This window comes from Cetorhinus maximus, chromosome 6 (assembly GCF_964194155.1).
Source record: "Cetorhinus maximus chromosome 6, sCetMax3.hap1.1, whole genome shotgun sequence".
NCBI classification, from domain to species: Eukaryota; Metazoa; Chordata; class Chondrichthyes; order Lamniformes; family Cetorhinidae; genus Cetorhinus; species Cetorhinus maximus.
This window is the reverse complement of record NC_135884.1, coordinates 93,798,224-93,813,239: the sequence shown is the minus strand read 5'-3', so window position 1 is coordinate 93,813,239 and position 15,016 is coordinate 93,798,224. Positions and strand designations below refer to the sequence as shown.

The 15,016-nt window shown below is 45.2% G+C and overlaps 1 protein-coding gene across 11 annotated transcripts in view; it reads right to left on the bottom strand.

Annotated features, from left to right (window-relative positions):
- Positions 1 to 15,016, bottom strand: part of hsf4 (heat shock transcription factor 4) — a 96,363-nt gene that overhangs the window by 35,693 nt on the left and 45,654 nt on the right. For 10 of the 11 annotated variants that reach the window (XR_013576879.1, XM_078544098.1, XM_078544095.1 and 7 more), the window contains 3 exons: positions 11,527 to 11,635; positions 4,173 to 4,300; positions 19 to 143 (listed from right to left, as the gene is read on the bottom strand). Coding sequence is in view for 10 of the 11 variants with exons in the window: in XM_078544098.1 (XP_078400224.1) it covers positions 19 to 143; positions 4,173 to 4,300; positions 11,527 to 11,635 (362 nt within the window). In the remaining variant the exon portion in view is untranslated. Of the gene's footprint in view, positions 1 to 18; positions 144 to 4,172; positions 4,301 to 5,740; positions 5,887 to 11,526; positions 11,636 to 15,016 lie in introns of those variants that run through there. The other variant, XM_078544102.1, reaches the window with a different exon arrangement.

Sequence of the window (15,016 nt, the reverse complement as noted above, 5' to 3'; positions counted from 1 at the left end):
CCACAGACAGGTACTGACTGTTTCATGTCCTTCAGACGGCAGTCCATGCTCTCCTGATGACCACGCATCAGCTGCATGTCGTACAACAGCTTGCTGACATCTTCCTGGCGCACCTTGGTCTCTTCACTCTTCACAACTGACACCTAGGGATGGAGGAAATGGAGATGAAGCTGAAGATGTTGTATTAAACCAAGGAGGAGCAGATATTTGGTGTACAAGAACTGACTGCAACCCCAGGACACAGCACAACCCCACTTGGACAAACGTCAACCAAATTCTGCTTTTTTTCATTTAAAACCTGAAAGAAAAGTCTTTCTTCATCTTTTCTCTGCAAATTCTATCTTTTTCTTGATAAGCTATATGGTAGATTTTCATCAAGATTTTACAATTGTAATCTGTGCATTTTGCATACAGGAGTTCTCATTTTGTTTGTTTTATTTCTCACTCCCCACCCCACCCCTCAGCAACAAAATGCCTCAGTCTAGTTTTTGGTCTTTTACACTTGCCTCTATCCCTCTCCTGCTGGAGGTGCTTACTGTTCCAGGAGTACAATTAAAGTAAAACATGCATTTATGCAGTGCTTTTCATATGCTTAAGACATCCCAAAGGGCTTTCCAGCCAATGAAATTAATTGGAAGCCAGTGTTGCACACAACAAGGTCCCAGAAACAGCAATGAAATAAATAACCAACCATATCATCTGTTTTAGATGTTGGGCAAGAGGCTAGGACACCAGAACTGCCCTGCTCTTCTTCAACTAATGCTATGGAATCTTTTCGGTCCACTTGAGGGGACAAACAGGATCCTTCAAGGGGAAGGTCCTACATCCCACGTAAGCCACCCGAGGCACCAACCCTCCCCCACACCCACACAACACCTCCCCCAGGGCGCCACACCCACACAGCACCTCCCCCAGGGCCCCACACCCACACAGCACCTCCCCCACGGCTCCACACTCACACAGCACCTCCCCCAGGGCCCCACACCCACACAACACATCCCCCAGGGCCCCACACCCACACAACATTTCCCCCAGGGCCCCACACCCACACAGCACCTCCCCCAGGGCCCCACACCCACACAACACCTACTCCAGGGCCTCACACCCACACAACACTTCCCCCAGGGCTTCACACCCATACAAAACCTCCCCCAGGGCCCCACACCCACACAGCACCTCCCCCACGGCTCCACACCCACACAACACCTCCCCCAGGGCCCCACACCCACACAACACCTCCCCCAGGGCCCCACACCCACACAACATTTCCCCCAGGGCCCCACACCCACACAGCACCTCCCCCAGGGCCCCACACCCACACAACACCTACTCCAGGGCCTCACACCCACACAACATTTCCCCCAGGGCCCCACACCCATACAACACCTACTCCAGGGCCCCACACCCACACAACACCTCCCCCAGAGCCCCACACCCACACAACACCTCCCCCAGAGCCCCACACCCACAAAACACCTCCCCCAGAGCCCCACACCCACACAACACCTCCCCCAGAGCCCCACACCCACGCAACACCTCCCCCAGAGCCCCACACCCACACAACACCTCCTCCAGGGCTCCACACCCACACAACACCTCCCCCAGGGCCCCACACGCACACAACACCTCCTCCAGGGCCCCACACCCATACAACACCTACTCCAGGGCCCCACACCCACACAACACCTCCCCCAGAGCCCCACACCCACACAACACCTCCCCCAGAGCCCCACACCCACAAAACACCTCCCCCAGAGCCCCACACCCACACAACACCTCCCCCAGAGCCCCACACCCACACAACACCTCCCCCAGAGCCCCACACCCACACAACACCTCCTCCAGGGCTCCACACCCACACAACACCTCCCCCAGAGCCCCACACCCACACACCTCCCCCAGAGCCCCACACCCACACAACACCTCCCCCAGAGCCCCACACCCACACAACACCTCCTCCAGGGCTCCACACCCACACAACACCTCCCCCAGGGCCCCACACGCACACAACACCTCCCCCAGGGCCCCACACCCACACAACACCTCACCCAGGGCCCCACACCTACACAGCACCTCCCCCAGGGCCCCACACTCACACAGCACCTCACCCAGGGCTCCACACCCACACAACACCTCCCCCAGGGCCCCACACCCACACAACACCTCCCCCAGGGCCCCACACCCACACAACACCTCCCCCAGGGCCCCACACCCACACAACACCTCCCCCACGGCCCCACATCCACACAGCACCTCCCCCAGGGCCCCACACAACACCTCCCCCAGGGCCCCACACCCACACAACACCTCCCCCAGGGCCCCACACCCACACAGCACCTCCCCCAGGGCCCCACACCCACACAACACCTCCCCCAGGGCCCCACACCCATACAACACCTCCCCCAGGGCCCCACACCCACACAACACCTCCTCCAGGGCTCCACACCCACACAACACCTCCCCCAGGGCCCCACACCCATACAACACCTCCCCCAGGGCCCCACACCCATACAACACCTCCCCCAGGGCCCCACACCCATACAACACCTCCCCCAGGGCCCCACACCCATACAACACCTCCCCCAGGGCCCCACACCTACACAGCACCTCCCCCAGCACTCTATCCCCTTGGTCCCTCACAACTGACATTATGCATTGATCATGTGGTAAATTCATCACTGTGATTGAGTGCATCACTGCACCAACACACTGTATGACTAGGCCACTGTCGAGTGGTGCAAAGGGTTAAACACCGTCTAATCACTGTTGGGATCTAGCCCAGTCAGAAATTGGAAATATCTGCTGTCCCTCATGAGAACTCCAATGTTGATAAGGAGTCTGATGGGTGATTTTTTTTGAGTGGGTTCCACAAATGAGGAACCTGGTCAGACCCCTGCACTATGAAACCAATGGAGGTTATTTGCCTTCAATGTGTATTCAGAATACAGAGGGTGATAAGTTTGTTAGAATGTGTTCAGACATTCTGGGGTGCAAAGATATTGTTATATCCAGTGCACTCACAGGCTAGGTCAGATTACCTTAGTGCATGACCAAACTAAACTAGATTAAGGCAACCTGGTTACACAACAAACTGAGAGCCCAAATAACCATCAGATGTTTCTGATTGTTGCAGGAACAACATCAATGGAGCATTTCCCATCTCAGAATATATTAAATATCCTCCAATCAGGTGTAGCACATGTTAAACAAAGTGTAGAACTCACTTCATCGTGATCATCTGTATCATGTCTTCAATCACACAACAGCATCCTTGTACATGCACCTGGTGTACCAAATTTTCATTTGGCATTGCTGCATGCCTCATGGCTTCCTGTGTAAAGCCATCCCAGACCCAGGCAAGAACACAACAATCCCCCCAACACAGACAGCATCATCCCCCAGAGCCCTACATCCCACACATCAACTCCCAGGGACCTATATCCCACACAGTATCATTCCCCAGAGCCCTACATCCCACACATCAACTCCCAGGGACCTATATCCCACACAGTATCATTCCCCAGAGCCCTACATCCCACATATCCCCCAGGGACCTATATCCCACACAGTCTCACCCCGCAGAGCCCTACATCCGACACATCATCCCCCAGGGACCTATATCCCGCACAGTATCATCCCCCAGAGCCCTATATCCCACCAGCATCATCCCCCAGAGCTCTACATCCCACACATCATCCCCCAGGGACCTATATCCCGCACAGTATCATCCCCCAGAGCCCTATATCCCACCAGCATCATCCCCCAGAGCTCTACGTCCACACATCATCCCCCAGGAACCTATATCCCGCACAGTATCATCCCCCACAGCCCTACAACCCACCAGCATCATCCCCCAGAGCTCTACGTCCCACACATTATCCCCCAGGGACTTATGTCCCACACAGTTACTTCATCCTCCAGAGTCCTACATCCCACACAGTATCATTCCCAGTGTCAAATTCTCCGCAATCTTGTTCTGTGGGCTCACACGAAGTAAAACTGCATGAAGACTTTCATCCTTTCTCCCCGAGATCAGTTCCTTCAACTATCGTTCGAAGATCTCTCCTTGCGAACCCTCTTATAACAGCGGTCATATTTGATGCTGGTCTGATGTGAATTTGACCCAAAGTATGGGTTCCTGTTTCTGGGAGAAGACAAGGGGAAAGTCTTACCTTTCTTTTGATGTGTTCCAGCAGGTGCTCCTGACCCCGCAGGAAATACAGGTGCTGGAATTCAGTGTCATCTCTTTCTGGCTTCACCAAACCACTTTGTTCAATATTCACCACTTTCCGGAAGCCATCTGAACAAAGACAGAAAAGAGAGAAATAAAACTCCTCTTGAATCACATAGCCTTGAGTCAATAGATATCTTTGTTAGGTGCTGAGAGATTGACCAATCTGCTCCACCTCCTTTACCAATTTTTATCAGTTGCTATGGTCACACTGGAATGTCTCTGGGTGTTTTGCCAACTGATTCTAAAATGCTAACAGTCAAGAATCATCTGGCCTCATCTTGACCCTGCCAGAATCACTGGTGTGGACCTGCTAAATACCACACCAGTGAATCACCTCTTAGACCGGACCTTCACCCAATAATTATTATTGGTTTTCTTAAAGCCAATATGGAAAAACATGTTTTAAAATTAAACTGCAGCTTCCAAAGCTGGGTTTTGTCCAAATTAACTTTTTTGCAGAAAACTACTTGAACTCTAACATAGGTTAAATATATCTTTCATCCAAATGGGACCTGGTCAATGGTGTTTTTTTTTTTATTCATTCACGGGATGTGGGCTTCGCTGGCTGGGCCAGTATTTATTGCCCATCCCTAGTTGCCCTCAAGAAGGTAGTGGTGAGCTGCCTTCTTGAACCGCTGCAGTCTATGTGATGTAGGTACACCCACTGCACTGTTATGAAGGGAGTTCCAGGATTTTGACCCAGCGACAGTAAAGGAACGGTAATATATTTCCAAGTCAGGATGGTGAGTCACTTGGAGGGGAACTTCCAGGTGGTGATATTCCCATCTATCTGCTGCCCTTGTCCTTAAAGGTGGTAGCGGTCATGGTTTTGGAAGGTGCTGTCTAAGGAGCCTTGGTGAATTCCTGCAGTGCATCTTGTAGATGGTGCACACTGCTGCCATTATTCATCAGTGGTGAAGGGACTGAATGTTTGTAGATGTGGTGCCAATCAAGCGGACTGCTTTGTCCTTGACAGTGTCAAAGCTTTCTTCAGTGTTGTGGGAGCTGCACTCATCCAGGCAAGTGGGGAGTATTCCATCACACTCCTGACTTGTGCCTTGTAGATGGTGGACAGGCTTTGGAGAGTCAGGAGGTGAGTTACTCGTTGCACGATTCCTAGCCTCTGACCGCTCTTGTAGTCACAGTATTTATATGGCTAGTCCAGTTCAGTTTCTGGTCAATGGTAATCCCCAGGATGTTGATATTGGGGGATTCAGGGATGATAATGCCATTGAACATCAAGGGACAATGGTTGGATTTTCTTTTGTTGGAGATGGAGATGGTCATTGCCTGACACTTGTGTGAATGTTACTTGCCACGTGTCATCCTAAACCTGAATATTGACCAGATCTTGCTGCATTTGGACATGGGCTGCTTCAGTATCTGAGGAGTCGCGAATGGTGCTGAACATTGTGCAATCATCAGTGAACATCCCCACTTCTGACCTTACGATGGAAGGAAGGTCATTGATGAAGCAGCTGAAGATGGCTGGGCCTAGGACACTACCCTGAGGAACTCCTGCAGTGATGTCCTGGAGCTGAGATGACTGACCTCCAACAGCCACAACCATCTTCCTTTGTGCCAGGTTTGACTCCACCTGTATGGGAAGAACTGCAACAGGAGACAACGGACCATGTATAACAGAAAAACAGAGAGAAAACGAAGGATGGAGGGTCAAGCCCTTCAGTGTTTGAAAATGGATGGATAAATAAACTGAGGGATTGGTTGGGAAAATACAGTTCAGTCTTGAATGATTGAATATGAAGAAGCAACTACACTGAGGGTATTCTGATAGAGGGATCACGGTCACTAATTTCAAACTGGCAAGTTGCTTTGTTTTCAGCCTCGCTGGAGCAGGAGATTAGCTTGGCCTTGGTACTTTATCAAGTTGAATTTTCTAGTGCTGACATTGATCAATACTAGAGAAAAGTTATATTTTAACCAGAGCACAACTATTCCAGCTCTGAGAGATCAATGTTAAGCTGTACATACGAAAGCTTTTGCAAAGTGTTCCAGTTTATACCAGCACTATACATTTTCTGTCAGTCAACACTTTATACACACAGCAGTTACATTAATGATTAATAGATTTCTCCAGTACAGCAGTCTATGTAACAGATGATATTAATCTCCTGTACACAGGTTTGGCCAGAGGTCTCCAGTGTACACAATTGCCTCTGTAACGGGCAGGCATATGTCCTTGGGATGGGGAGAGACTGGAGGAGATTATAAAAATAGGAAGGGGCAAGGTCACGGAGGGATTTAAACGAAAATTTTAAATTGGAGGACCGGGAGTCAATGTTGATTGGAATGTAAAGGCGTAATGTATGAGAGAGATTTGATACAGGATAGGGTAAGGGGCAACAAAGTTTGGGTGAGCTGAAGCTTGCAAAGGATGGAGAATGGGAGGCCAACCAGAAGAACTTTGGAGTAGTTGGATCTGGAGCTGAGAAAGGAGAGTTTCAGCAGCAGGTTAGCCGAGAAAGTGGCGGAGGAAGGTAATGTTAACAAGGTGGATGAAGGTGTTATTTTAATAATTAACTTTGATTCTAACAGCTTCAAAGTATCCTACTCACTCTCAGAAATGCTTGGCCTAAACCAACACAAAACATCACCCAAACACCAAAAGAGGATTGACACTGTCATCACCATTACATTTCCCCAAGGTGACAAATGTGCCCTGAATGTGGAATGAAACACATCCATTGTACTAATAACCAAAGCCTGTTTGTAGGAAGAATGTTGTAGTTGTGTCAAACAAATAATTTAGCTATAAACAACCATACTTCGAACAATATGCAAATATTTTCAAATTAGCATATCTCTTTTTTGTTGCAGTGTCTAAACAAAGGACGTTATTTCGATCTGTGAGATATAGATACATGGCAGTTAAAATGCTCTCGTCTTTCTCTGCACACCTCAACAGTCCCAGGTAGGGATTAATTTTATTTACATTTTAATTCTGATCCAAGTAAAAATGGCATTTTAAACAAACCATTCTTGAAATTATTTTGGTATTTTTGATAAAGTATAAAGGTTTCACACTACAATTAAAACTTTTTCACAAGCACCAATGCTACTCCTCAACAACAGCTATCTCTAGGGTACAGGCAGGTTTCACATGACTGTTGATGACAATGGTATGCTTCTTAAACTTGGCAACTGATAATCACATAATGTGGTTGGCCGGTTATTATTTGTGAGTGGACCTTATCTCCAGATGACTATAGATAGAATTCCTGACATTATTGAACAGATTAAATAGCTGCCATAATTAAAAGTCAACTATGTAGTGTGGCATTGGAATCAGATGTTGGCCAGACTAGAGGTCCCTGCTTGAAGAACATTCTTAAACCAATTGTTTTTTTGTTCATATTTCTTTTGGTGCTAGCGCATAACTTAACAGACTTCTTCAACTCAAATTTCACAAATTCCCACCTTGTATTTTGAACTCTCAATCCTTGGATTGTTGGCTCGGTACTATGGTCACTAGGCTACTGTACCTAGCATGTTTTGAGTAAACAATCAATGGTTTCCAGGGCCAAACAGTGAATACTAGCAGGCTCTTCTGAAAAAATAGTGAATTTCCTGTACGAAACGGCAAAGCAACTCATGTTGGTAATTCTGCCTATTCTCTGAAATAATCTTTCCAAAGTATCTTTCACCAGCCCACCTCTTCAAAAGCCTCCTATAATTCTCTACAACTGTTATCAACCCCACAATCGCACATTCCTTTCTGTGAAAAGCACCATGCTTGTTGTTGAGCGCCAAGAGTCAGAAATCATAACATTCAGTATCAGAAGCAGAATGTTCAAGCTGAAGGGAAGGTCAGACAGAAGAAACGATTGCTGCTTGGGTTGGGAAAGTAGCTAAAGGTTGATCAGAAATCAGTTCTCAAGGCCACCTGGAAAGGCACGAAGACATATTAATCAATGCTGAAGGCCTGGCCGGTAAGTCTGAAAGAGGAACTGAAATCTAGCAGGCGGGCCTAGGGAGTAGCAAGTTAGAACTAAAAAAAAGATGTGAAATGAAAAGATATGAAAATGGACCAGTAAATTGGAGCACCTGAAAGGGGAACCGAAGCTTAGTTTGACATGGGTCAAAGAAACCTAAATTGTCAGGTGCAAGAAAGCTCAACCATGTAAAGGGTGAACAACTTCGAAACCTTGAGAAACTACTGAAGAAGGTTAAAAAAAGAGGTAAGTACAGTCTACCATTAGTTGATTATTTTCAGGTAAAGATGGTCTAGATTCTTGCAGCAATTCCTCACGTCATCAGGTGCATTGCTTATCGAGAGCTAGCACAGACACAATGGGCTGAATGGTCTCCTTCTGTGTTGTAACAATTCTGTGATCTCAAATGTCCCTATCTGCTCCCTTTGATGGAAACTAGCTAACAGCACAGCCAGCCTATTGTAACAGTAAATACTTCAGGAAAGTGCACCTTATCAATTTGAAATAATCATTCAAATATTACAACAGGGCTACATTTAATCTCTGACATATTCCAGGGTCAGCCCTGGTCCCTCATTATGGTCAAGTGCCACGTAAGGTTGGTTTTAAAAAAGACAATTTTGGAAGATGTCGAGAAAAGATCATCATTTGTTACAAACCAGATCCTATGGTATGGCGCAGGAGGCAACCTCAATATAATCAAAACAAAAACAGAATTACCTGGAAAAACTCAGCAGGTCTGGCAGCATCGATGGAGAAGAAAAGAGTTGACGTTTCGAGTCCTCATATAATCAACACTGTTTCAGCTGTCTCCATGATTTGCTCAGTCAAATAATATATCTTAAATCAACTAATTATTTTGTAGTCAGCACATCCCAAGGCACTGGTAACATTGCTATCCATTATTCAAATCGTTGTAAATATGAATCTTTATCTCTGCACTCTCAAAGCCTTGCTGGGAATTTCCTCAGAGCTGCACTCACTATGCTGCTGTACCTTTGCCAGATCAAAGAGGTTGCATCCAAGAGGAGGAGGGAGAGAAAGAGAGATGGAAAATTTTAGAGAAAGAATTACAGACTTCAGGGCCTGTGAAAGGGAAAGGGAATAGTAGGTTTTGGGAACATAGTTGAGGTACATCGGATTAGGAATTATTGCTGGTGAAAGGATAATCACTTAATCACTGAATGGCCTGTTTCTGTGCTGCAATTTATATGCAATTGTTCGAACCCAAAACCATCATATTCAGATAACACCTGGTAACAGCCATAGATGTAGAAGTGTAAGAGAGGAATTTGTATTAGAGTTCAAAGAGGAAAGAGGTTTAAAGTAGCACAGTCTGCTGGGATAAATTCAATGAGACAGTGTTTCCAAAGGGATCTGTGGTCAAAGAGAGCACAGATCAAAGAATCTGCACGGCAATGCTGTTTTCTATTTCCTTTTGAGCGTGACTAGCCATTAGGAATGTAGGATGACTGAATTTACACTTTTTTCATTTATCAAAGGATGTGGTCCTGGATTTTGCCAATCAGACTCTTCCAACAATCTTTACAATGATGGTTCCCTCCATTGTTACTGCTCAAAGTCATTGTGGTGGGAGGGAAACGAGGGATTGGTAGGTGCAGGAAATCTCATTATTTCTTCATCCACCTGACTGTCCAGAACAATCACCAAGTGGTCTCCAACTGGCTTCTCAGTCACTATTTCTGTTGCATATTTTTTCCTTCATCTTGACCAGCAGTTGTCTCATCAGGTGCTCAGTAGGCAGACTTGAAATGCAAAGTTGGGCTATGATTATTAAGGAGGAAGATAATTGGGATCATAGCAATTACAGCAACTAAACTACAACTCCATTATTGTGGGATCATGCTTCTTTCTCGCTTTATGCCTCTTTCTGACACACCGTGTAATTCTACCTCTCAATGTGTTTCTACGTCTCTCTCACCACCTCGCTCTATGTCTCTCTCAGTGTCTAGATGCATCTCTTTCTATCTTTTTTTCTTTATTCTTTCATGGGCCAGGCCAGCAAGGCCAGCATTTATTGCCCATCCCTAATTGCCCTTGAAATGATTCGCATGCTAAACCATTTCAGAGGGCAGTTAAGAGTCAACCATAGTGCTGAGAGTCTGGAGTCACATGTAGGCCAGACCAAGTAACGATGGCAGATTTCCTTCCCTAAAGAACATTAGTGAACCAGATCAATTGATGATGGTTTCATGGTCACCATTACCGTGATCAGCTTTCAATTCCAGATTTATTTATTGAATTTAAATTCCACCAGCTGCCATGGTGGGATTCAAACCTGTGTCCCCAGAGAATTCACCTGAGCCTCTAGATTACTAGTCCAGTAACATTACAACTACACCACTGTCTCCCCCTAATATGCAAGTATTCTGCTGCTTCTCTTGTTACTGTGACACTTCTTTATTAATTCAGAAACTTACTGTAAAAGTCAAAGCAGCAATGCCACCACCTTTGCTGCTTCTGGAGGCTCCCTTTCCCTCTCTTACCCCCAATTCTGGAAGCTCATCTTGAACCCCACTCCTGTATCCTGGGAGATCTAAATTCTCCTTCCTGCTGGATGCAGTTAATTACTGATGTTAGGCAAACTGGTGACTGCCATGCTTTATTGCTGGCAGCAGCAGTCTTTCAACAGCTCAAAACACGGTTTTGGGGCCATACTCTTTTTAAATGTTTTGTTTTCTAAGCCACCTATGTATGGCACTTACAGACACTAACCTGTCGAAAGAACCTGCACACAGAGCATTGTGCTTATAATTCTAATCAACAGCGAGGTTAATGAAAAGTTAACATGTGGATGGGGAGCGTGTGAACAAGGTCCCATCATTTTATTGGTTATTACTCCAATGTAAGGCAGTACTATCATTAAGTTCAGATGTGCATTAAGTAGTGTAGTTGGGATCAGAAGGTCGCAAAGGGATAATGATAGATGTAGTGAGCGGGCAAAACTGTGGCAGGTGAATTTCAAAGTGGGCAAGTTTGAATTTAATAACTTTAAACCCAAGAAAGATTAGTATATTTTTGAAATGGTGCACAGGTAGGAACTGTGGATAAGCAGAGATATTTAGGGGTTCAAGTACAGAAATCACTAAAAGCTAGTCAACAGGTGCAAAAAAGTAATTTAAAAGGCTAATGAATCGTGGTCTTTATTTCAAGCGGCTGGAATACAAAAAGGTGGAAGTTATGCTCCAGCCATGTAAAGCTTTGGTCTGACCGTATCTGGAGAATTGCATTCAGTTCTGGGCACCGCACCTCTGGAAGGATATGTTGGCCTGTCCAGAGCAGCCTTCTATGGACCTGTCAGGTGGCTGTATCACTTACACATGTTTAGCTGCCTCACGAAGCTGGCCATGTTGTTGTGTTTGAAGTATTTGGGCAGCACTTCCTTAGCAAACCTGCCCTGATCAAAGACATGGAAACTGGTCCCACTCTAGAAATAAAATTTTAAGAGAGAAAACACACTTGTCACTTCACTGAATCACAGGGCAATGAAGAGAATCAATATTCAAATCAAAGCATAAATCCAACCATTACTGCTATCCTCCCCTGATGATGCGTGAAGATTAGTGAGCCCCTCTGTTTATATTACAGACACCTTCTCAAGCTCCACTGGCATCAGAACACTGGCCTAAGGTAGGGGATTGAGGGGTAATTTTATGAGTCAACCACTGGCAGTGATTGTTGGAATTTTGGTTGTTCCTGCCCAGGATTTTCTAACCAAGGGTCAGCATGTGTCCGAACTGACCTGTAAGCAGGTGGGGGGACCCCAATGGCAATGCAGGTTCATAACATTACCCCTTGTATAATTAAAATGCTGACTTGCCAAAAATCCAAGCCAGGATGCCCCAACATGAATGCGAGGCAGAGGGATTTTAAAAGGGTTTCATAAGACCTTTGGTGGGCACATGACTGAGCATCTCCAACTCTGAAAAAGATACAAGATTTACAATAATGTCAGCTGAGGATGTGCCTATTTGGAGTAATTAGACCACGTGGCCTTCAAGAGACATGCTGCATTTCCTTCACATCCTCCTCTTAGCAGTAGAATAATCCATTGAGCGTTCCACAGTATAATACTTTTGTCCTTATAAACAGTGCATTCTCTTACTTACTGTGAGGAGCAGCACAGGAGATCCATTGGTCATAAAACATAATTTGACAGTTTTAATATATAATGGAGTCTATAGACTGCATTATTAACTATTTCTAACCATCAAGATAGAATATATACAATGTCAGCTCCATCACTGCTGTATATAATATAATGCTGCTGTCGTATATGCAGCTGTGGCTCAGTTCATAGCACCCTCGCCTTTGAATCAGAAGGTTGTGGGTTCATGTCCCACTCCCGGAAACCAAGAACTGTGAATGTACTCGAAAGAGTTACATTTTATAAATGAGGACATTTGGGAAAGGCTGCAAGTTCCAGTTGCTGTAACTAAACATGACCTGCCTCCAAACAGTGGCTATTTTCTAATGTTGGAGAAGTTTCCTTATAGACAGGCAGCTGCTCAAACTGTATTACCTACATTTTTACATATAAAACTAGTATAAACAATATACATTAAGTGTGTACTACAGAACATAAACATTTTGGAAATCAATGTAAATTATAATAAATAGCAGATGGTCAATAAATGCAGGTACGCTATTTAGACAAGTTAATGGAATAATTTGTGTGTATAAAACCTCCCTACATAATGCTCAATGAAGGTTTAAGTGGGTAAACGTACCATTCGATACTGAGGCAGATGGAGCAAAAGGTTCCCAGGTTTGATCCCCGATCTGTGCTGTTTGCTGATGTAGTGGTTGGGCCAATAACCTTAGCCTCAGTATCCACAGGCTAGGGAAGGGGAAAGGAAAATCCCAGACAGAATTCTCAGTCCTGACCACTATCCAGAGATCCCACGTTACAAAGTGCATGAATCTAGATCCTGTGGCCAGGGTTAGTCTGTGAGGGCACGCTCCATAGTAAAATAGGCTGCCAGCACTCACACAAGGTGATAAATAAGATACTGCAGATCTGCAGAACCATACCCCAGCACAAGTCACTGCCTTCAGGGGAGAAGCAGAGAATAATGTGAGTGGGGTTGGGGCTCTTATTGAACAACACAACTCTACCAGCATAGCATCTTGTTTGCACTGTGAATTCAATAAATGTAGTGATTTGTGGGTGGGCATCAGAACAGAATATAACCATGAAAGCTGCTGGATTGTCATAAAAACACAAATAGCTCACTATTGTCATTCAGGTTACCTTACCTAGTCTGGCCTGCACACAACTCCAGACCCACGTTAGATAAGAATACAAGAAATGGGAACAGGAATAGGCCATTCCAGAATTCAATAAGATCATGGCTGATCTGCCACAACTCTGGTTTCCTGCTTTATCCTCATTTCCCTTGATTGCCTTAAAGTGTCCAAAAATCTATTGATCTCTGCCTTGAATAGACTCAATGACTGATAATCCACAGTTCTCCGAGGTGAACAATTCTAAAGATTGACAGCCCTTCGAGTGAAGAAATTTCTCTTCAGTGCTCAATGGCTGACCCCTTATTCTGAGACTATAGTGCCGAGTTTTAAGTTCCCCAGCCAGCAGGAATATCCTCCCAGCATCTACCCTGTCAAGCCCATTAAGAATTTTATATGTTTCAATCTCATTCTTCTAAACCGCAGTGAATACGGACCTAGTCTACTCAATCTCTTTTCATAGGGCAATCTTCTCATTCTAGGAATTGTTCTAGTCAACATTTGTTGTGCTCCCCACTAAGGCAAGTATATCCTTCTCTAGGTAAGGAGATCAAAACTGTCCTCGGTATTCCAGATGTAGTCTCACCATGATGCCATACAATTGCAGTAAGGCTTCTTTAATCCTGTACTCCAATCCCTTTATAACAAAATATAACGTACAACTTACTTTCCTAATCGCTTGCTGTTCCTGCAAAATAACTCTGATTCATGTTCAATGTCCATCTAAATACCGACATTTCTCTAGTTCCCCACATTTTAAAAATAATATGCTTCCTACTAAAGTGGATAACTTCACATTTCTACAACATTACGTGGTTGATTGTTCACATGTTCAGAACGACAAGTGGTAGGGAATAAATAGTGTTACACTCAAATCCCCAAACCACACTTTAAAAAAAATCTTTCATTTATTAAGTGTCATTAGTGTAAAGAAATGTCTGAGGCTGCTTGACAAATAGGAAAAAGGAAACAGATGCTGCACAAGGAAGAGAGAGATTAGGAGGCACGACAAAAGTTTGGTTGGAGATAGGTTTTGAGGTTTTTAAAAGGTGGAAAGGTTTGAGCAGGAAGTTCCAGAGATTAGGACCAAAGCAGCTGAAGATCTGCCACCAGTGGGAGATCCAGGAGCTTGGAGGGTAAGCATGGTCCTCCAAGGCACTGGGCAGAGCTGTTGTTCATTCAGCAAGGCAAGAGTTATTGTCTGTACAGTATAAACATAGGGGGTTGCTTGCTGCGTAATTTACAGAGTTCAGGAAGGGATAATCACTACATAACGATGGAATTCTTGTGTAAGAGTAACTTACTAGGTAACTGTACAGAGCTAAAATAAAAGCAAAATACTGCGGATGCTGGAAGTCTGAAATAAGAACAGAAAATGCTGGAAAAACTCAGCAGAGCTCTAAAGAAGTCGTATGGACCCGAAACATTAACTTTGTTTCTCTCTCCACAGATGCTGTCAGAACTGCTGAGTTTTTTCAGCATTTTCTGTTTTTGTTTATGACTGTACAGAGCTGCTGTTAACGCAGCAAGGTTAAAATACTCACGGCAGGTGTGTGCAATG